At 35.6% G+C, this 21,931-nt stretch overlaps 1 protein-coding gene across 9 annotated transcripts in view; it reads right to left on the bottom strand.

The window, feature by feature from the left end:
- Positions 1–21,931, bottom strand: part of WDR72 (WD repeat domain 72) — a 103,744-nt gene that overhangs the window by 73,436 nt on the left and 8,377 nt on the right. For 5 of the 9 annotated variants that reach the window (XM_066196434.1, XM_066196438.1, XM_066196437.1 and 2 more), the window contains exons 3-13: positions 21,569–21,675; positions 18,446–18,524; positions 15,500–15,674; positions 14,880–14,956; positions 13,025–13,144; positions 11,927–12,072; positions 11,468–11,564; positions 8,986–9,127; positions 8,454–8,699; positions 7,712–7,932; positions 7,139–7,349 (exon numbers count right to left, since the gene is read on the bottom strand). In XM_066196434.1, coding sequence (XP_066052531.1) covers positions 7,139–7,349; positions 7,712–7,932; positions 8,454–8,699; positions 8,986–9,127; positions 11,468–11,564; positions 11,927–12,072; positions 13,025–13,144; positions 14,880–14,956; positions 15,500–15,674; positions 18,446–18,524; positions 21,569–21,675 — 1,621 coding nt within the window. Of the gene's footprint in view, positions 1–7,138; positions 7,350–7,711; positions 7,933–8,453; positions 8,700–8,985; positions 9,128–11,467; positions 11,565–11,926; positions 12,073–13,024; positions 13,145–14,879; positions 14,957–15,499; positions 15,675–18,445; positions 18,525–21,568; positions 21,676–21,931 lie in introns of those variants that run through there. The other 4 variants (XM_066196436.1, XM_066196442.1, XM_066196441.1 and 1 more) reach the window with 4 other exon arrangements.

Below are 21,931 nucleotides of genomic sequence, written 5' to 3'. Positions count from 1 at the left end.
AACATCTTATTCTTCCTGTGGACCAAGTACTACAAATTGTGTCTCTTGGTGTTAGTGCTGTCCACACAGTTCTCTGAGTTCTGCATACTGAAAGATGCATTTTTACTGGAGAGGTCACGCATGTTTTCCTGCCTCAAGACGAGGCATTCACTGCCATCACATGACCTGTCATATCATCAGGCTCCAGTGCTTTCTGTTTGCTGTCACAGCTAAAGTACCGAAAATCCTTAATATTGCAGTGCTGCTGTGACCTAGTAACTCAGATGACTCTTACAGCATAACAGTGCTCTGTGAATGAGAAATTATTTCAGAATTGATTTTATTTAAAAGCAGCATGTGGTCAAGATCAAATCCTTTTCTTTACTAGTAGTCAAAACAGAAAACTCACCTTTCAGAACAAGTATTATCTGTAACATTAGTTGGTTTATTTTCTGTTAAGATCTTCTTTCCCATAAATACGTATTTCACCTGAAAAAAACACTCCCGCAACACACTTTCCTCTATGATGGTAGAACAAGGTATACAGAAATTTTATGTTCTTTGCTACAAAAATTCTTGAATTTTACAATTCTACAATCTTGCTCCAAGACAACTGTCAAGCACGTTGCCTGAAAAATTTCTCCTTATTGCTAGTGCTACCACTCCCATATCAATTGGCCCAAAACAGATGGAACAAACATTGCAGTAAGAATATATATTCCAACCAACACCAAAAGTAAATGCCACCAGCAAATAGAAATTAGATACATTACACAAAATCCAGCCTATTAAAACAATCTAATAATATCGCAAAGGTATTTTTCTTATAGGAAAAGATTAAAAATTGAGATGCCCTGCAATGTCTCTTTGCATACCCTCCTTACTCATTTTTGCATTTGGATGATTTCTGTCATGTCCAACTCAGTGTGTTATTGACATTCTTCAGAATACACTCTTTCAGAAGAACATGAGCAAACTACTGTCAATATCCTTCAGCTGAAAAACAGCAATGCAGAACACAAAGGAAACTACTGAAATCTAAGTTACAATGGTGGTTTATATATGTGGGTAAAAAGAGCCAATTCCCCAATGCAGCCAGTCCTTACCTCAGGAGTTCTGATGCAGGCAAAAGACCCCAAAAGAAAGGACACTCCCCTGTTCTCTCCCTGACTCCATCTAAACTATTCCAAACAGTAAAGAGCAAAGATCCTTTGAATGAATTGTTAAGACACAATAAATGTGCTAAACTGGGCTGAATGGAAGAAGTTACCATCTCTGAACTTGGAAGATATGCAAGTAATTTCCTTTTACTCCTGTATCATAAACTGAAAGATGGAATGTGAATCTATCCCTTAGTGTCTGAAATGAAACCCCAGCATGCACTCTTCTGACTGCACTGGATCACAGCAGTTTTCTGTTACACTTCCTATATATATATATGTATATACACATGTACAAAACCTAATTTATTAATAATAAGAATGAAGACCAATTTTCAACTGGAGATAACAGACACATACAGCTAAATTCCATACATGTTCCTCCAAGTACGCACAAATGTACATGTGTGTATGCACACATGAATATAAAGATCCACTCCTGTGTACTGACAAGAGTCAGGTATCTTCAGCTTCTGCAAATTGGGTAAAAGATGACACTGCTTTTTTTTTTTACCCTGAGACAGACTTTCCCAAGCTCCACTACCCTTTATTATTCTACATCAATAAGTATTTACTGAATGATGAATCAAATTTAGAGAGCTATGAAATATTCAAGTAGCAGCGACAGACTGACCCAAGGCTTACACATATAAAATATAAGATGCAATAAAAAAGAGGCAAAACAGTAATTAAGTTTTACCTTAAGAAAGACTGACAAATTAAACAAAAAAAAAAGCCCCAAACCCAAATGCTAAGTTCCAGAAGGGATATATATGTATGCATTTTTAAATCTTATTTGGACATTTGCAGTTCTTTAGGTGATGCAAAATTCATTTAAAAAGAAACAAGAAGGCAGTCACTGCTGTGACTTTGACCCTACATCACAGCCTCCAGCAGATGAAACAATCACAAGATTTATCAGTTAGGCCACATTCACCCACTCAGATCTAATTCTGACCAATGACCTGAAGAGAAAAAGAGAACAATGGAGGGACAAGGAAAAAGAAAAAGATTTTTAAAGAGACTTTAAATCACTAAATTTTACAAGGACAAAAAGCTCACAGAAGTGTAATTATTCTCGCTTCTAAAATTATCTAGGCCAAAATCTTAGTAATGACCGAATTTACTTTTTATTTTAGAACTTTAGAGTTCTAAATTCCATTAAAACTATACAACTTATTTTCGCACAGCCACCTGAAGAAAACTAAGCCTTAACTTTCTAAACAGTTTAATCCCTAATTTCTGTATGGGATGAGGAAAGTTGTCAGACATACTAAATAAAGATCTACTTAAGGAAAAAAAAAGCGCCAACCAATCAAAACCCCTCCCCTCCCATTCTTCAACTCATGTGACACTTGCTGTTCACTACAGGTTTAGAAGTCTTGTTGGCATCAATTACAAAAATATCGGAGCATATATAATCACATAAAATCATCTTTAAACAGTGTTTGAAAACCTTCCAGCATGTTTGATCATCAATATGATCAAAGGTTTGATCCATAAGATCACTATCTGCAGAGTAATTTCATTTCCTCCATGGCAGGTTTGCTTCTGAAACAGCAGAGGTTTTATGCAACATTTAAATTTATCAGTGTGGCAATAACACAGCAAGAATTATTTTCAGAGCACTTCTGACCTCTTCTCTATTTTTCATAAAGTTTCTTATGATCATATAGATAGATTTGACTAATATTAGACACTGCATATTTTATTATGGCTGACAAATTCATTGAAAGGCTGGTTTATTTTATTGATACCTGTGTACCTCTTAAATGCTTGAGGTAAAATTTTCTATGCTTGACAGATATCTTGAGGTGGCATGATTTTTTTTCTTTCTCGGCACAAGTATCTCAAGCTATTTTTCATTCTTCTTAAAGCCACGAAACACAAATGTTTCAGAAAAACATCATGCCTTAAAGTATGCACTCAAAGCTGATCATTCACCTTCTGTGAACTGAACCTCCAAGCTGACGACTTGCTACCACCACAGTGAGAGCATTGCTTAAAGTACTGCTGCTTTTCCTGCTTGCTCGAGCAAGAGAGGTCCACAGAGACCATTCCACATGGTGACAAACAGAGTCAGTCTCATTACAGAGAATGGAAATAAGTTGTTCACTTACTTATACTGCAAACCTCAAGATAAACACATCAGTATCACCCTGATGACACATTTGCAAAAACAGGTAGAAATAGCAAAGAAAATCTCTGAATTGAGGTAGCAGGTATTTCTATGTACATCTCTGGTATACTCAATACATCAAAACATGGGGGGTTTAAAATTACATACCACCTAGAGTGTTCTCAGAATAATTCAATATAAAACACTATCAATTCTTAGGATTTCTGGTTTATTTAGATGCAGAAATTAGAAGCCAAGACAACTGTAATGCTTCCGCATGTAAAAAGAAAATGGCAGAACTATTGTTATTAAGCACACAGATATGGTGATAATAAACACATCAAAATACAAGAAAAAGTATTCTATTCAGAGCAGGATTCAGGTAGAGCACAAATAGCGAAAACAATACACAAACAGTGCGGATAAAATACTGTACATTTATGTAGTCATTGTCTATGATTTATCAATGATTTTTGACCTTTTCTAGTAAAGATTCTAAGCAGAGTTCGTTTTGACTATTCAGGAGATCTGACCTCAAAAATACTTTTTAGGCAACTGTTTCAATTTTTCTTTTCATGTTGGAGATAGGGAGCATGTAAGGCAGTTCCAAAAATTTGCACTCTGGGGGGAAATATGAAAAAACCACAATATAGCCAGTGTAGAGGTAATTACATAGTATGATAACTGAAGGATAATTGAAGTCTTACTAAGTGACGTTATCCTCTCTTTAAACCCGAACTAAGCATAGCATTAACAATAGAATAACAAAACACAGCAAGGCTTGCAAGGCAAAAGAAAGTAACAGGAAATAAGTAAATGATCCATTCTGCAAGTATTATGAACTTCAAGGAATAAATTTACTTTAAACTCGTACTAATTGAAAAACAATTTATCACTGATAAATGAAGATTATTAACTCTGAGCAAGGAAGATTGCTATTTATAGCCCACCCATTCATTCCTCACTCTTAATACACGTTGGATCTAAAGGTGGCTCAGTAGACACGTTGCCATTTGCTGTACACAGCAAGCAAAAATCCTTTGAACTTTTATTGCTATATCTTACTATAACGATATTTACTTTTCTAAAAAAGCAAAGATACCAACTGGTTAGGAAAATGTAAAAGCAATACAGATAACAGCTGATTTTCTTATTGAAGGGGATTTCAAGTGGTGGCTCCTGGAAGAAATATTCTGCACTTTAATTAGAATAAAATTTGTTATTGATTTTCATATTTGTCTTCTAGCACAAAAGTTTGGAGCATATCCTCTACACATACTGTATTAATATTCTAAATGTATGATTAGATCAATATTCATTGTCATGGAAAGATATTCCACCGTCATGGAAAGTTGCCGTATCCATATATTAAAATTTAGATAAAATACATTAAACTACATAGATATTATTTCATGGCCTCTGTATTGTTTTCTATATCACTACCCACATGTAGGTGCAATATAAACATTTAAACTTAGAATAATTTTACTTTGCTCTGTATATCAAGGGAATAAAAAGATACAATTAAATTTACCTTATTCTAGACCTGTAACAGTAACAGGCAATTTTTTGCCTTTTTCCTCCCACCTTTTTCAGACTTGCCCTGTAGTCAGTGAGGAAGAGATACAGATTTAAATTCCACTTGAACTATACTGCTGGTATTTAACATTTCAGCATAAACAATGCTAAAATCCCTCTTTAATTAGAATACATGCAGACTGTTGTACTCAGAAAACTTCCCAGTGATCAGGTAAAATAAGGTTATCTGTGTAAATCTCATGAAAAGAGAGTACAAGTTGTACACAAAGTAGCACTGGTTTAGAGTTTAACCTAGGACAAAGTTTCTTCTGCCCCATAAAGTGATGATTATGAAAGCCTGTTGAGACAAACATTTTTAAGTCCTTTGAAATGCTTTCTGTACAAGTGTGTCAACCTCTGTCACAGGAAACTGGATAATGAACAGTTATGCACAATGAAATCTTCCATGTGCTTTAGGGGTCACCCTATTAATTGCCAGATAGAAGAACCATGCCAGAGTCAAACTGGTACTAGGTCTCTAAACTTTTCTAAAGTCACCTGTCAAATTCAACAGTATTATTGCTGACTCTACAAGAGTGTAAATACTGAAATATTCATAGAAACTTCTTAATCCTCAGCCTGAAATTACTATCAGACTGGCTGTTTTCCCAGCCATCCATTACCTTTTGCACAGGAACACTGTTCAGATTTGGGTTTTGTATATATCACTGCAAACAGTGATATATGAGTCTGACACAACACTCCCCTGACTGCAGCTTAGAGGCAAAGCCCAAGTCATGAAGCTCACTGCATAGCCAGAAGAAATATAAACATTTTTTGATTGTAGAAGCAATAAAAGCCATCTTATGTCCCTTTCCATAACAGAATTCAAGCACAAAGCTACCACTCAAATTTTATCCTATTTAACTGAGTTAGGTAACACGTTCAGAGGTAACTGTGTAGGCAAGTGGTACTATGTGTGGTTGCCCATTCACTTGCCAACAGATGAAATGCTAATGAAAGGTGCTGTGTTCCTGCAGAGGTGCCTCAGTGATGCTGTGTACATCTGTCACACATCTGAACAATGCTTTGTCTGCCTGAATGCCACTGAAGTATCTACATAGCTCTTGATCTAGGTCAGGCCAATTTCAAGGATCAACGCCATGACCTCTTGTGTTCTGCTGCAATACAGATGTAATTCAACAGTAAAGCAACTACAGTATATCCTACCAGGCTTTCACAGGTATTGACCCTAGATGGCACCTTTTAGTCAGCAATGCATAACAGGAACAACAATAACAGAAAAAGATTTGTTAATTGCTACTGTAGAGCGAATAACATCATCTTTTCCTGTGTAGCAGCACCTCTTAAAGAGGTGGTGATTCTGGCACTCATTCTTCCATGATACTCATAACAGAAGACACACTTCTAGCCATCTGCACCCTGTCTGAATATGTAATATGCATGAGCAGTGGTATCAATTTTATTTCTTCTAATCCTGAAGTAGGCAATGGTTTTATGAGGAAAGGAGGGGCAGTTCAAATACACTCTGATTATTCCTGTTTTGTCTAAAGTAAACAGTGTAGATAGTGTGTTGTAATAACCTCTAAAATAAATTGTGATCTCAGTGCTCAGTTAGTAAAATTGGGGTTTGATACAGTTTTAATATGCTGTGCATTTCAGTGGCTCTGGACTCAACACACCTTCCTCCTCTCAGGACACACAGCTCTGAATTGCCTGGACAGGCATATTGTAGTGTCTAATACCATTACAACCTCTAACAGTTCTGTCTGTCCAAGCTCAAATAACTACATTTATTACCCATATGAATCAGCATTACATTCTCAAATCACCTGGGAATCTACAGTTTAACCTGAAAATACTCAACTTTAGTTTTGTAGACTACACAGCTGAGAGCTTTGCAATTATCTTCCACTATTAACTGTTCATCAATTAAATCAAAAGATCTCAGATTATGAATTCTTGGAAGAAAGCATAACTTTGTGCTCCAACTTGGGACAGTTTAGACTGAAAATATAAGTCTTTTTAATAAGTTTGATTTTTATTTATAGCTCCCAGGGGTATTCTACTCAATTCACTGCCACATCAGCTAAACTTCTGATTATCAGGATCAGACTTGATCTGTTCTACTTTACTAGTGGCATACCTTGAACCTCAGGAAAATTTTCTTTCTCGTTTATATAAACATTGGAACTCCAACTCATATAATCAATGTGTTAGTATTTCTACTAATGTTTTGGCCCTCTATAAGTTATGCTCCCATGACACCATATGACAGTCAAGCCTTTGTTTTGATGTTTTGCTCACTTTCCCAAATAGGATAACCCCTTTCTGTTATTACCTGTTTCAATTTCCCAAATGTAAACTGAATTGTCTTCACATCCAACAATTAGCACATTCTCAAGAGGGTCAAATTTTATCTTCTTCACAGGAAACAGATGCTTTCTGGCATGTAAGAGACATTGTCTCTTCTGAAGGTGTAGAATTGCTACTGAGTGGTCACTGCACACACAGCACACTATACTCTGGTCGTTTAACTGCAAAACAGAAAACTCCAGGAGATCAAAATACTTTGTTCAAGCTTCTAGCCTTACTGAGTATGTTCTTTAAGCTTCAGGAGGAAGAGTTAATCCGATTGAAATATAAGTTGATAATCATGATATTAAAAATGGTAAATAGAATGTTTAGAACTTCAATTTAATATGTCACAAATTAAAGAACTCAACTCCCTGCAATTAAAAGCAACTTCCAAAGGCAACAATTAAGGTAAATTAAGCATAAAGTGGTGTGGGCTTAAGTATTGCCAGATAGAGTTTTCTTTTTATTTTCTCTTATATGTAAATATATGCACAAACAGACGGGTATATAGAGAGATAATTTTTTTTGATACATGACTTATTATGCTTTTACTTACTGCGTAGTGTTCTGGGCATTGCAAGAGCTCTGCCACTGCACCAGACTGCAGATTAAACTGGTGTAGGATGCCTCCAGTAAATATATCCCAGCAGATTACAACAGAATCCTGGCCCCCTGATAACAACCAGCTTGGATCAAATCTCACTGATGTGTCATGTGGATAAAGTAAGCAAGTGACTCTGCTACTGTGACCATCCAGAACCTTATAAGATAGATTATCTGAAACGAGACAGTACATAAATTAATTTTGCTCTTTAAGAATAGGAGTTCTATATTTTACAGCACATTTCCTGAAAGTCAGGATAAACTTAACCAAACTTTACATGGAATCAAAGAACTTTGGACTTTTTCCTAAAAGTGAGAACAAAGGCCTGCACTCTGAACTTCACTACTGAGATGTACCCTTTATGTTCCCTTCAGTGGAATGATCTTTTAGAGAGCAAAAAAAAGAAAATTGCCAATATAGTGACATGCCACATATCTCACTACTAGGGGACATCCAATCCCACAGCCATTCCCAGATTCCTACTACTGGAAAGTACCTTGGTAGTACTAAGCCATGATCCAATAGATTAGCTATGGTAGGAGGAAAATCATCATCTTCCATTTTCCTCATTCCATTCCTTTCCACCAGCCCTACTTTTCAGAGAATTTTTACAGGGATCACTGGAAGAGATGCCAGAAATATGAAGTCTTCCGTGCTTGACTGAGATGAATCTAAACACATCGTTAAAACTTACCTTTAAGAAAAGATATGCTTTCTAAAAGTCTTGCTCTTGCAGTTTTTAAACCTAATGTTACAAAAATTTTCCCATTTTCACATCCACATACAAGCTTATCAAGACCAGGTATGTACACAGAGGAACTGACAACTGCACTTCCAAATCCATCTTCAGATCCACAAAGTTGATCAATAATGCCCTCTGACATGGAATGGTGCTTATCAAAATTATCCTGAAGAGTCCACATGGTTGTAATTGGGATCTCTAGAGGGTGGGGCAAGAGAGGATTTTTTGTTTATGCAAAATAAAATATAAAGAGTCAGACTAAGAAAAATACATCTCTTATCTCATGATCACTTCCCTTAACTTATCCTTTCTGCAGTCTAGGGTTGGAAAATCAGCAGTTGCTGAGTTGCTCCTCCTAACTACAGGCAATCACCACACAACTAATAAATTAGCATCTCTTTCTAGCGTAAAATGTTGATTTTCATGAAAATTGACCCTAAGACATAATGAAAAAGGTGGCAGCAAGGTGCCAAAAATGCCAAACCTTTTGGAGAACCATCAAACGTTGACACAGGAACATCAGGAATGTGCCACAAAGTGATCCGTCCTGAAGCTTCACCAGAAAAAAGAACCTTGTAGAAAGGCTCCTTTCTTTCATTCATGAAGCCCATGACAAAAGGAAGACACTGCGAAAAAGAATAGTAAATCAATATTCTGAAAGAAAACTGATGAAATAATGTAATAATTAATTGTAAATAAGGGGGTTTTTCATCAAAAGCTGTAAAAATACAAAACAAACCACAGTTGATTTCTTACCTGCCACTAAATCCTGCTCAGATCAAGTCTACTCTGCCTGGTATAAACCTCTCAAGGATCACCACTGCTTTGCAAGTATCCTTAGCTAAATCTACATCCTAAATGAAAAAGTAGACCGAGAGTTCTCCCCAGGTTTAGAGTTCCACCAGCATAAGGACCAAGATCAGGCTGAAAATACAATGCAGTGAAATATCGATAATCTTTGCATCTAAACAAATTCAGTAAAGCTTCAGCCATGACAGCTTGCACGACTACAAATAATGAAAGGTAAGAATTATGCTTTTACACAGGTAATAGTTTATAAGCGCATCATTCAGTCATGAGGTGGTGGAGCACTTCCAAAGATCAATGAAGCTGCTGAAGAGCATGGAGCACAATTCTGAGGAGCAGCTGGGGGAGCTAGGGTTTCTTCCTCTAAAAAGAAAAAGGCTCAGGAGAAAGCTTATCACTCTGAACAACTATCTCATATGTTGGATATACTTGTTTACAACACTGAAGTTTGAGAGTCAGTTCCAAAATAAATTAACTATCCTGTAAAATGGTTCAGTTTATCATCTCAAAATGGAGTTCAAAACGGGTCATCACACAGGTGATTTGGTTGTCTCACAAATCTGCTTTAAAAACTATTCAGGCAGTAATGTAAATATTAAAGCTGAAATATTGAAAAAGAGCAGGCCACTGTTTTTTAAAAAGCACATATTTGGGGGAAAGTATATGTGAACTTTGTACCACCACTGTAACCTTATATTTGCTAAGCCATGTGTTTCGGCTATTTCTTTTCCCTCACCTTTCCTGACCTTTTGGCATCCTCCAGCAGTTATCCTATCTGATTTTTAGATCACAGCATTTGGCGAAAAGCTGAATGGCTTATGCTCTTTCCCTTCAACTGAGAATTAAATCTGTCAGGCTTCACAGGATTATGCAACAAACATGCTTTCTAAGGGCCTACATTTGTCAACAGAAAGAAAGAACACTAGAAAACCTCACACAGGTATATATTTAACAGTGTTTCTAGTCAGCTACAAATAAAAATACATTTCTGTTGCATATCTTCAGAAACTGCTTAACAACCGGCTTGTGCTGTCACAAAAACACTCCAACTAATGCAATTTCAGGCATGAATTAAATTCACCTCTTCCAACAATTACAACTTCATTAACAGCATTAGCAAAAAAGCCAGAACCAGAGTAACACAGAATAATCTGTTCTATTTGTTCTGGTTCATTTTTTGCCCAAGTAAGAAGGTCTACCACATATCTTCCCTGTTCCCCATCTCCCAGCTTCATAATTATAACAATTTTTCTACTTTTCAAATCAACTGAGTTTCCTTATGTATTTCTACGTGGTCACAAAAAGCACTACATAAAAGGTGAGTGAAGATGCAGGTTTTTCAACACAGCTGGATCCATTTGAGATACCTCTCTACAAAGCAACTTCAAATTTGAAATTGGTGTGACATGCTCTGCTGAATATGAATTCTCAAACAAAAGTACAGAGGTCATCTACTTTTTCAGCTTCCTCTTTTCTAAAAATTAGAAGCTTCTTCAAGCCAAGACCACAGCTCTGAAGAGAATCACATGTGTCTCATTTTATGCACTCTGGGTACATCAGTGTGCTCACAGTGCAAGAAAGTTCTGCATGTGATTATACCTCTGAAGGCTCAAGTCAGCAGTACTCTGGATAAAATTCAGATTCAGATCCCTTAAATTTCAGGTGGATACACAACCTATTTAAGTAGTTACATTGAAACATGCATACATTCCTTAATAGTACAAGAACGAAGTTGTTTACATTTTGCTCACGGGTTGACTCTTTGATTTTATGGCATGGTTTTATTTGTTGGGAGTTTTTATTATTTATTTTTATGGATTTAAAAGTAGAAGCTTCTAAAATTATTTTACAACACATCTTTGTTGGAAAAAAATTTTCTTTTTGTCAAAATTAGAGAAAAGATACACCAGTTGATCTATAGTTGAAGATAAAGGCATTTTTCTACTTTGAAAGAAAACTAAATAGAACCAAAATCAAAGACAAAATAAGTTATAAGTACTTACAAGTTTGTAAGTAACAATTTCTAAATGAAGGAATAAATGTTATGCATTGCTTTTATAGAACAATTAAATCTGTTGATGAATTCATCAATTCTTTTGGGATTACTCAGGTGATTGCAAACAGACAATAAATAAACTTTCAAACCCTTATGATTTTACCTTATTTTCCTTCATACCAGTAAAGCTGAGTAAATGAGGATAAACTGTTTCCTTCAGCACCTTCCCATCAGCTGGGTACATGCTTTTAGAAAGGCCACTGCATAATTAAAAAAGAAATTTTAAACATACAAGATTTAGAAAGCCATTTTTTTAAAAAGCAGAACGGTAACATCCAAGATTCACAAGTTCAATTAAAGGTAACCAAATAAGTAATTACAGGAGACTTTTTGAAATCACAGCACCAGCTGCCCAAGTTCTACATGGCTAATCTTATTCCTATGCCCCCTGCTGTGTCAAACAAAGACTGAGGGCTGTCAAATTCAGGGTAAATCTTTGAGTGCCAAAGTGGTTTTGTTCTGGTTTTTGATCATTTGCAACATGCAGAGATTTTCCATAGTAACCCTCCCAAAGTTCATCTTATACCTGAACTTTTTGTGTGAATTTCCCATCTGAGCCCACCTGTTTAGCAGCTGGTAGATGTAGCTGTGGCCATCTTCTGTCCAGATGATAAGCCTGTAAGCTGCCAGCACTTCCCCACCAGCAAAGCACTGACCACTCTTACAGAACTCAGTACAAAGCAAGGAAAAATCACAATAATCATAGACCTAAGTTCAGAAAAACAACAAAATATAAATAAATAGTGTTGGCAAACTCATTTGAAGCTGAACTGGGTTTGGGCAGTGGATCAGTAAGTAGAACATAAAAAAAACCAAGCAAAAAGTAGCATTAGGGTCTTATAGTCTCATTATAGAAATTAACAGAAAACAATGCATATTACAGATATTTTTCCATGAAAAGCCTATCCATTCTACACATGAACTTTCTCTATAAATGCTTTTGTACAGAATTTAAGTAGCCCAAGAGACATCTCAAGGATAGTCTACAACTACATTATTCAAAGTTGACCTAGGTGTATGTGAAATTATTGACCCATTCCTGAGAGATGTTGGAATCAGGTATACATGTTAAAATAATCCTGAATGATTAGTTTAAGAGAAATTCTGTAGCACTGGAAATGAAAGATACAGATTTTTTACAATAAGTTTCAGTTTAAATACTTTATGTTTTCGCTAAAACTGTGATGAATATTTTTTAAATTTTAGTTAATTTATTATAAAAACAAGACAAAGCAATATAGACTGGGGTCTTCAGTTCTGCTGCTTCCATCAACAAACAAAAGTCCCTAGCTACTGAAGGCTTGCCAACTGTGAGTACTTCTGTCATACTTAAACAGGGTTTTTAAATCTTTGTCTCCCTTTCAAATGCACTGTGGAAGGGACTATAATGCACTCAGTGCTCTACAACTGACTAATACTTAAATCCCTCTTCTATCCAGCCGATTTGGTGTTAAACTTTTAAAGTGGAAATACATTCATAAAAAAATAAAAGCTCATCTCTTTCACACAGTTAAGACAAGCCAAGAAGTGTTACAGGCATACTTCTATCTGAGAATTTGTGAACACTTTCTTTAACCTAAGGAGAAAAACAAGCATCTGCATGTAAAAATCACTTTTCAAAATTAACAATAAAAAGAAAGCGTAATGCTCAATAACGTACTTGCCAGCACATGGAGGACACAACTAGAAGAAGCCTTTCCGTATAAGTACAAAATCTCACTGCTTGACAATTTATACAGTCCAGACATTTTGATTCCTTCTCGCACACATTTTGTTTCTCCTTTACAGCACAGAGAAAAAAAAAAAAGCTATAAAATTTGTTTCAGATATCTGAGATTTTAGGATAGAAACAACCCACTAAAAATAACTTTCTGTTAAGAGACTTTCAAAATTCAAAGCAACATATAATTCTTAATTAACAATATAAAGACAACAGGGTTCACAACTAATTTGTAAACAGAAGAATGTAAACATTCAGTGTGGCTCAGACCATAATCTCACTTAAAGAAATGATAATGAATGTGGAGAAGGACCAAAGGAAGGCCATAAATAGAAACTGCAATAATGAGTATCTGCTAAGTATTCTTCAGTCAAAAAATAGCTACAACAACCTATAAACAGAGAATCAGATTCAGAAAAGCTGATGAATATTACACTTTCCCACTCATTCTTGTTGCAACCAGGACAGTCTGAGATGCTGGTGATGCCATATGTCTTGTTTGCTTTTAACACCTTTAAAGGTAGTATAAAAGCAATTCATTTTCATAGCTTTCTATTGCTAAATGTACTGCTAAAAACAATGTATGTATCTTCATTTTTTTGTGGGAATATCAGATATATTAAAGTCATCAGGCTCAAAATTATTTTATTGAAAATATATTTATTAAATATTGATTAAATCACTTAAAACTGATGTATTGTTTTTCAAGATACCAACGGTCTCAAAACCTCTCACAGAAGGGTTATGTATGCTTGGAATCATGGCTATAAAACCGAAAGCCATTTTCTTACATCTTGTGGCTTCAGTTAATTCCAAGTAAATCCAACAATATTTATTAAAATACTGCTCTTTAGAATTTAGCTGGATTGTTATGAACCCTGCAGCAGACCCTCCAAAAAAAGTGGCCCCAGGCTGTAAAAAGACTGCACCACACCATATGTTCCTCTGACATCTGTAATCAGTTGTTAGAGTCCTCAGAATTTTTACAACATGGCAGTGGGGTTTGCTCTAGGAATGTTGAAAAGGTGCACCCACTCCAAAACACCACAGATAAATCAGAAACACCAGGATGGTATCAAACTTGACAGACTGTCCTCAGGGGCCTGATTCTACCCATGAACAAGTAGTGCTGCCCACACCCTGCAGCTCGTTGAGTCAGGCAGTGAGGAGCTACCATCATTCAGAGAAGTCTGTTGATATTTTGCCATTTCTGTCTTACTGTTGAAGTCCCTTTGTGAATCTAGCTTTTAGAGTACAATTAAAACACAAAAATTTCATCCCAATTCTAACACTTGCTTATGGAAGGTGACAGCTGCTGAGAATATTAACACAAAAAAGAGTAAGTGAGCTTGAAGACAGAAAAATAGGACACTTGACACAGCAAGAGTCCTTTCCAAATGAAGACAGCATTGTGAAAAGCAGACTGAGGAAAACAAAACCTAAAGGACCATTTTGAAGAGAATAACAAGGGTGAAGAGGGAGTACAAAGGCCAATATTGAAGAGCTTTTAGTTTAAAGGACAGAGTGAAGGGGTTCAAAGGCATTATCAGGATAGCAGGAAAGCATTGAAACTTAAGCATCCTGGAATATGAAAAGACAAGAAGTCTGGCCAAAAGGTATTACAGTTGTCAAGGCAAAAGCTGTCCAACGGCCCAATTTTAAATAATGCTATGTGTTCTCAGAATTTTGTAACAAAAGTAATAAAATCCATTTAATACACATCCAGAAGATCTAAATTTATTCATATTCTGCTTCAATGTAGCTTTTACTTGAGAACATACATGTTAACACTGACCTGAATGCTATTCAGAGATGAAGACAGGTCCCACACTTTGAGAGCTCCAGCTACAGACACTGCAACCAAAGAGTCCTCTGTGAAAAGTTAACAGTGAGATAGTCAACTTGAAGCCAAGTTCAAACAGCACCTACCAAGTCAGGACTAAAACAAGGATTCTACAGGACACTGCTTGGATGAAATATCAGTTTTATACAAAAAAAAGGAAATTGTATACAGAAATACAAAATGTGTGAGCAAAAGGGGAATAAGTAAATGATATACAGACATACAAAACATGTAAGCAAACAGTGAATAAAGTATTAACAGAAGGCACAGAACTGTGGTATTGTGCCTTTAATGTCTCTGATGTATAACAAAACTTATTTTACTTAAATCCAAGAAATGAGCTGGTTACAGCCAGTATAGAAGCTTTTTTCCCCTCTAAAAAACATATTTAAAAAACAAGGCAAATATTAGGAGTCTTAAAAACACCTCATGCTATCAATGAAACATTAACATCTTCTACATAACAGCTCTGTGAAGCAATTTGATATTAAATCAAGTAGGATCATGCCATCTATACAGAAATATTTTATCACAATTTAATTTTCCTACATAAATATCTTTAAAACATTTACCTTGAATTCTTGCAGAGTGCACAATACACATACAGTTTATCCAATCAGAAGACTGAGATGATGATAAAGTGTGAAGAACACCCAAAGTTTTAGCATCAATAATAAGAACATCTTGATATTCTCCACAACAAAGAAGCCAGCCTTCACCTGTCATTCGGAATGAGCAGTGGTAATACTGTCCAAGTGGAAAGCAGAGAGTCAGCACGCAGAGATACACAAATGGCATGCAGATTTTTCACACTGAACATGTCATAATCAACACTTGTAGCATCACCAACAAATCTGAGGCATATGTGAAACCGTACACAATACTGCTAGTGACACTAGCAAGTCACACAGCTTACTAAAAGGTGCTTCAGACTGAAAGCAGCACCTGTCCTTCCTAAATACTACAATTTTTGTAATTTTTGGAAGAAAGTCAGGTGTTAATTTTCCCTATAAATTGCTAAGGAGTTTGAGACTTGTTTCTCTGAGAGGCCCCTCTCCAAACATTTAATAAAGCCCCTGACATCAAGAGTTGCACGAAAAGGAAAAATCAGGTGAAAATGCAGAATATTCATAATTAAATTATTCATAATGGATTTCTGATTACTTTCCAGCAAGGATTTCTACTCCATAGGATATTCTTCATTCTGACATTAAATGCCCTAGTGTTCAGGAAATTCTTTTTCAGCAATCACATAAAAGAAAAAAACAAACAACAACAAAAACACAAAGCAAAGGAAGAGAGCCAGAGTACAAAGTGACTGAGGATTTCTTTTATGCTAGGTGTTTTATATGTGCAAGGACACCTGCATTGCATGTCTAGCTGTAATTGTAAACAATTTCTATAATTGCATAAGCAGCCACCTCAAAGTGGATTTACATGTAATACTAACCTAAAAATAAAGGGAACAATCATGTAGTCAGACAAAAATATCAGAAAACCCAAGAAGACTGCTCCTCATTTACAAATTTTCTGAACAGCTTTGCTTATATAATAATTCTTGTTTTTTTCAGTCAACCAACTGAAGTGTGAAAATAAAAGTAGCATAAATAACTGGAAATAAGACAAATAGAACTACAGCTACCATGAATAAACAGAGGCAGAAATGCTTAGGATTTACAATTACTATTAATATAAAATAAAGCTTGAAATAGAGGATTTTTATACTCAATAATTCCTCTGAGAAAACTCCACACTGGCTAAGATTCACAAATGTTTAAGTGTTGACCCTGGTGTTAAATTTCATTTCAAATGGCAAATATTCAGTTTGCTCTACTTGACATCTGCCATTCATAGCTAAATCGGCTACACTGAACAAAAGGAACCTCCTAGAGCAGATAGGTTAGTAGTTCAACTAAAACCAAACACTAACTCCAGCACAAGCAACCTTCCCCCACAGAGCAACAAGAAAAAATATACAACATAACACACAGAGAGAAAATCACAATTTTTTATAACTATCTGAAGGCTGCATTTTAAGAATACTTTCTCCTCCTAACAACACCTACTTTTTCCTAAGAAAATTTTCCTGTTAGATGTTCCTATTTTCCTTTAGCTATCTTGCCCAAGTTATTAAGCAAAAAATAATTATTAGCCACAATTAGGTTTAGTTCACTTCTAATAGAGAGGAAATACATATTTTCTACAAGTATTTGCTATACCTATTTTTAGGGTAAGAATGAATATTCTGCCTCTGATATTCACAAAAAATGTACAGATTATCAGCTAATCAGGTATGCCAGATTTGCCTACTTCCCTGCAGAACCTGTTTGTAAATTCATTTATTAAAATCTAATTAGGCACTAAAACACAGCAGGTTATACTGCACCTCAAATTATTACTTAAGTATTGCTTTGTTTGTGTATATACATCCATTTAAGGAATATATATGCTTTAAGTGTATGAACAAATAAAAGTGTAGAATAATTCTTAATTTATGTTTTTATACACATACATAGGTGTAAAAAATAATTAAGAAGTTAATCTTCCATGATTTTTGTTGGCAATATATCCAAGCTTTTTCCTCTTCCCTTTACAATTAACAATGATCTCCTCATATCAACAAAAGAACTGTCAGGAAAAACATTTTCTTCCGAACGCTTTAAAAATTTTGGATTCCAAATTGGCTGTGCTTTGGAGTTACATGAAGGCTCAGACATCCATGATTTGGAGCCTTAATTCCACCATAGACGTCCTCACTGACGAAAAACAGCATTTTAATTAATACAGGAGCCCTGAGCTTCTACTCTGCTTACATATCCAGAAATAAGCGGTGTCCCAGAATCAAATCCATAGATGCTGCCCCCCCAAATCTTACTCATATGTGTATTTCAAACTCTCCCACACTCCAAAACATAGATACTTATTTTACCTGGATACAGTTTCAACCAGACACATGAAATTATCTGAAACAATATTCAAAGTTTCTGAAAATAAGGGATTTGTTCTAAAGTTCTGCAATGAATGAATGCGTATTTTTGAAAATGGGGTAAAGTCTTTTGGAGCTCAGGATTTCAGCACCAAAACCATTTCAAAGTTTAAAAATAAATCTTTTAGCATATTGCCTCACAGATAACTTTGGCGAGATTACCTGTACTTTTAAAATGTCATGAAAAAGCCAACATCAAACTTGAAGCTTCCACGCAATTTCAACAAGACAAGAGCAAAGATTAAGACCATTTCACTTGGCTACCTGATGCACAAACAGTAAGTTAATCAATACTGCATTTCAAACATTTGCAGCTTAAAAGTAATCAGTCTGATTTGACTAAGGAATTCAGAGGAACAAAAAAGTCTCAACTATTTTCTTAGAAGAAAAAAAACAGTAACTACTTATGTTGTGACAGGGTCTTTTCTCCTATGTTACGAGCTATATATTTAAAACTGTTTCTGAAAAATATCGCGTTAATAAAGCAAAACTCTTGTAATGAAGAGAGCCCATGAAAAGTTGCTTTACTTACATGGATTGCTGTATGCCTATAAGGAAGCTTTGCGTTCTCAATGCACTGTCCACTAGTGACATTCCAAACACACATCTCCCTGCCAAAGATAACTTCATATTATTCTCTGTCAATTCCACTCAATTGGCTGGAATAATTTTGTGCCACCAAGTTTTTCTTTAGTGCTGTATTTAAGTGCAGTCTGGTCATTTATAAAGCTTTTTGTTACAGATTGCTGGGTAAGAAAATGTAGTCATTAGCAGGGGATGACATACAGTATCTGTTTCTTTATGTTTTGGTAATTACACCCTGCTGCCTTGCAACCAACCTGACTTTAAGACCAGCTATGGCCTGCAACAAATTGTAGGTATGCTGCCATTACAGCTCGTCAACATGTCACTGTAACTATCTGTCACTGGAACTACATCGTCCTGAAAATTATTCATTTCACTGAACTTAAAACACACGTTTCAAAAAGCATTATGCATCTTCAGACTTCAGCTCGAGAGGAACAACTTCTGTAAAGAAGAAACAGTGCCATCATGAGGCTGTTCCTAAAATCTACTCTCAATGCACTCAACTGCCTGAGTACCTCTGCACCACTACAGCTACACTTGGGCACATTTAAAATTGTTTGAGAAAGACACTTTGACACACCTTCCTTATCTATACATTATTCAACATGCAGTGGGACTGGATCACAACAGACAATCAAATGTTGTAAATGAGGCTGTATGAGATAAGTTATCATAGTTCAGGAACTGAATGTCAAACTTTGATGCTTTTAGATTTCATTAAAAAAAAAAAAAAATTACTTCCAGAACTGAAACATTCATTTCATTATTTCTGACACTATATTTTAAGAAATTTTCTGTATCAAGACTTAAAGAATACATTGGATATTTTATTATATAAGAAATACTACTTAGTGTTTTACACTTTAACCTACCTACTTCTCTATACTATGCTAAACTCAAAGTATTATTTCTTAATATTTATCAGCTGAAAAATAACAGCATCAAAGTTGGTATAACCAAAGTCAGAACTTAACAGCTTTACACTGTTTGTTACATTGCTCATTTCAGAGCAATGATTTTCTCCTTGTTTATATCAGAACTTTACTGCTTTATCTACATTACTGTGATACATACCTTCAAACATGCACAAATGGACCAGTATGTCAGAATGTAACTTCAGTCTCTGGATGATGTATTCAATTTACTGTGTGTACTAATAAGAAGTGAGCAATATCACACATTCCATAGAGCATGTGCTGTAGGACAGGTGTGTCATTTATAGGACATCAGTGAAAGAGAAATTATGAATCATTCAATTCACTTAGGGACTTCCATATTAAAAGTACAAAATAATGTTCAACATTCATTCTTTTGGGATCAGTCAGTTATAGAAACTCTGAAAATAATCTGGAGTGGAACATGGAAGATTTTCATAGAATCATCTTCCATACAATTTCTTCCATCCACACTACAAGGAGATGGAAGTTTGAAAATGGCAGAAGTGAATTAATAACAAGCCAGAGAATGCAGTTTGGCAAACCCTCCATCTCCTGAAGACAAGGCTTCCTATTTGTAATTATCTCAGCTTCATGTTGCAGCCTTACAGGTACCAGTGATGGATGCTTTGCCCTTATGTAATACAGATGAGAAGTCAGCAGTAATTTGGTAAAAGTGAACACTTAAATGGGCCAGAAGACAATTCAATCCTACCTACATACATTCCAAACAAGTCCAATGATCTCTTCAGAGATAAAATCTTTAGGATGCGAACATCTCTGTATGGTATATCTATAGCAATATCCTCATTTGTGCCTTAACACTTTCCCCTCCAGTTTTCTTGGAAATACAATATCTTTCCTCCCTGTACGATCTGGAAACAGCACTGGTCTAACAGACCTTCAGAACTGGGATGAAAAGCAGCTTTGTCTCAGAACCCTTGAGTAGAATTGTAGAAGGGCAAACAAAACTGGTTGTGTAGACTTCTCACCCTCTCTGCATAAACATAATATAAACAGTACTGTTTATGACTACCTGTCCAGCGAGGCAGTCTAATCTTTCAAGATTAAGAAGCCTGGAATAGTTTTCTTGCAGGTTATCCCTTTCTTGTATAGTCATGATTGAATGAGAGAATCAGACAGGGATCCTAGGAGCTGGAAACAATAAATAAGCTACTCAGTAAGAAACCAGTAGCCTTAAGGTGCTGGAAGGTACAGATTGAAGGACAATTGCCAGGGAAAGCCATTTTATCAGAGCTGTCTGGTTAATTAGAAAAGATGAACACCAAAAAAAAAAAAAAAAAAAAAAAAAAAAAAAAAAAAAAAAAAAAAAAAAAAAGGAGAATATAATTAAGCAGCCAGACAAAATTGCTTAAGAAAGACCTTCAGAAAGTAAGCAGCTAGCCCTAACTACTTTCAGCAGATGAAATCCAAAACAGAAGGTCTTCAGACCCCAGCTGAAAAGGTTATCTGAAATAATATTCTGACAAATATTATCTGAAAAAAAATTCTGAATTGTACCCTAGCAGAAATGCAGAAAGTAGGTTTGACTCAAGTGACAGGCTATGTCATAACAAACACAGCAGAAAAGCTGCAAGATCAGGGCCCTCTGAAAGGATATTCTCCAAAACAGCACAGAAGATTTAAAGACAGAAAAGGAGCACATATGCCTTTAATTCATGGCCATTCTGTGTTTCCATACATACTGACTGAGGAGCCACAACCCAGATCCAAGTACATTAGCCTCTTTTACTGGTTTGGTTCTCAAGACTGAGTTCAGGAAGAAACAGAGAAAAATACCATGATATTCAAATGCTGTTCAACTTGCTGATGCCCTTCAATAGCCCAATGATTTCCCTTTGAATAGGGAACCAATGGCCAACCCCTTTGATTAATTCCTTTTTTCTGTCTACTAAGTGCATATGTGAATCTGCCAAACCTTTCTGTTGTCCATGGGACAAGCGCTTAGTAGGACTATTGTATATTAACAATGTAGTCACTACCCTAAGTAGCTGCTATCATTTTGATATCATGGAAGTAGATGAAATATTTCTGCAAATGTATAATGTGACCTACACTTGACACACATTTCATGATTTAAGAAATGAATAATTGAATGTTCAGTTACCTACCCATTTTCAGTAGCACTTACTACATATGGCTGTTTCTCAAACTCTCTTGCTTTTGCCAAACAAGTTACAGAAGCAGTATGGCCAAAGAGAATTTCTTTAGATGAAATCTAGGAGAATAATATAATGATTTATCTTAAACGATTTCTGGATAAACTAAGGATCTCTAAAACCAAGAGAATATTACTTGCAGATATACATAATTGTCAACCAGCTTTATATTCTTGTGTTCTTCAGTCATGTTTCTGGAATGCAGAAAGATGTGGAAGAATTTTTATGCAATTTGCATAAAACTAAGTTTTTCTACTCGTTGCACTCATCTTCTGAAGAATGTATGGAGATGAATTGCTATAAAACAGGCAATGT

Source organism: Chamaea fasciata, unplaced genomic scaffold (assembly GCF_029207755.1).
Source record: "Chamaea fasciata isolate MVZ Bird 193981 ecotype frontalis unplaced genomic scaffold, bChaFas1.0.hap1 SCAF_14, whole genome shotgun sequence".
Taxonomy (NCBI): domain Eukaryota; kingdom Metazoa; phylum Chordata; class Aves; order Passeriformes; family Sylviidae; genus Chamaea; species Chamaea fasciata.
Note: the sequence above shows the minus strand (reverse complement) of the source record. Positions and strands in the feature narration are given on the sequence as shown.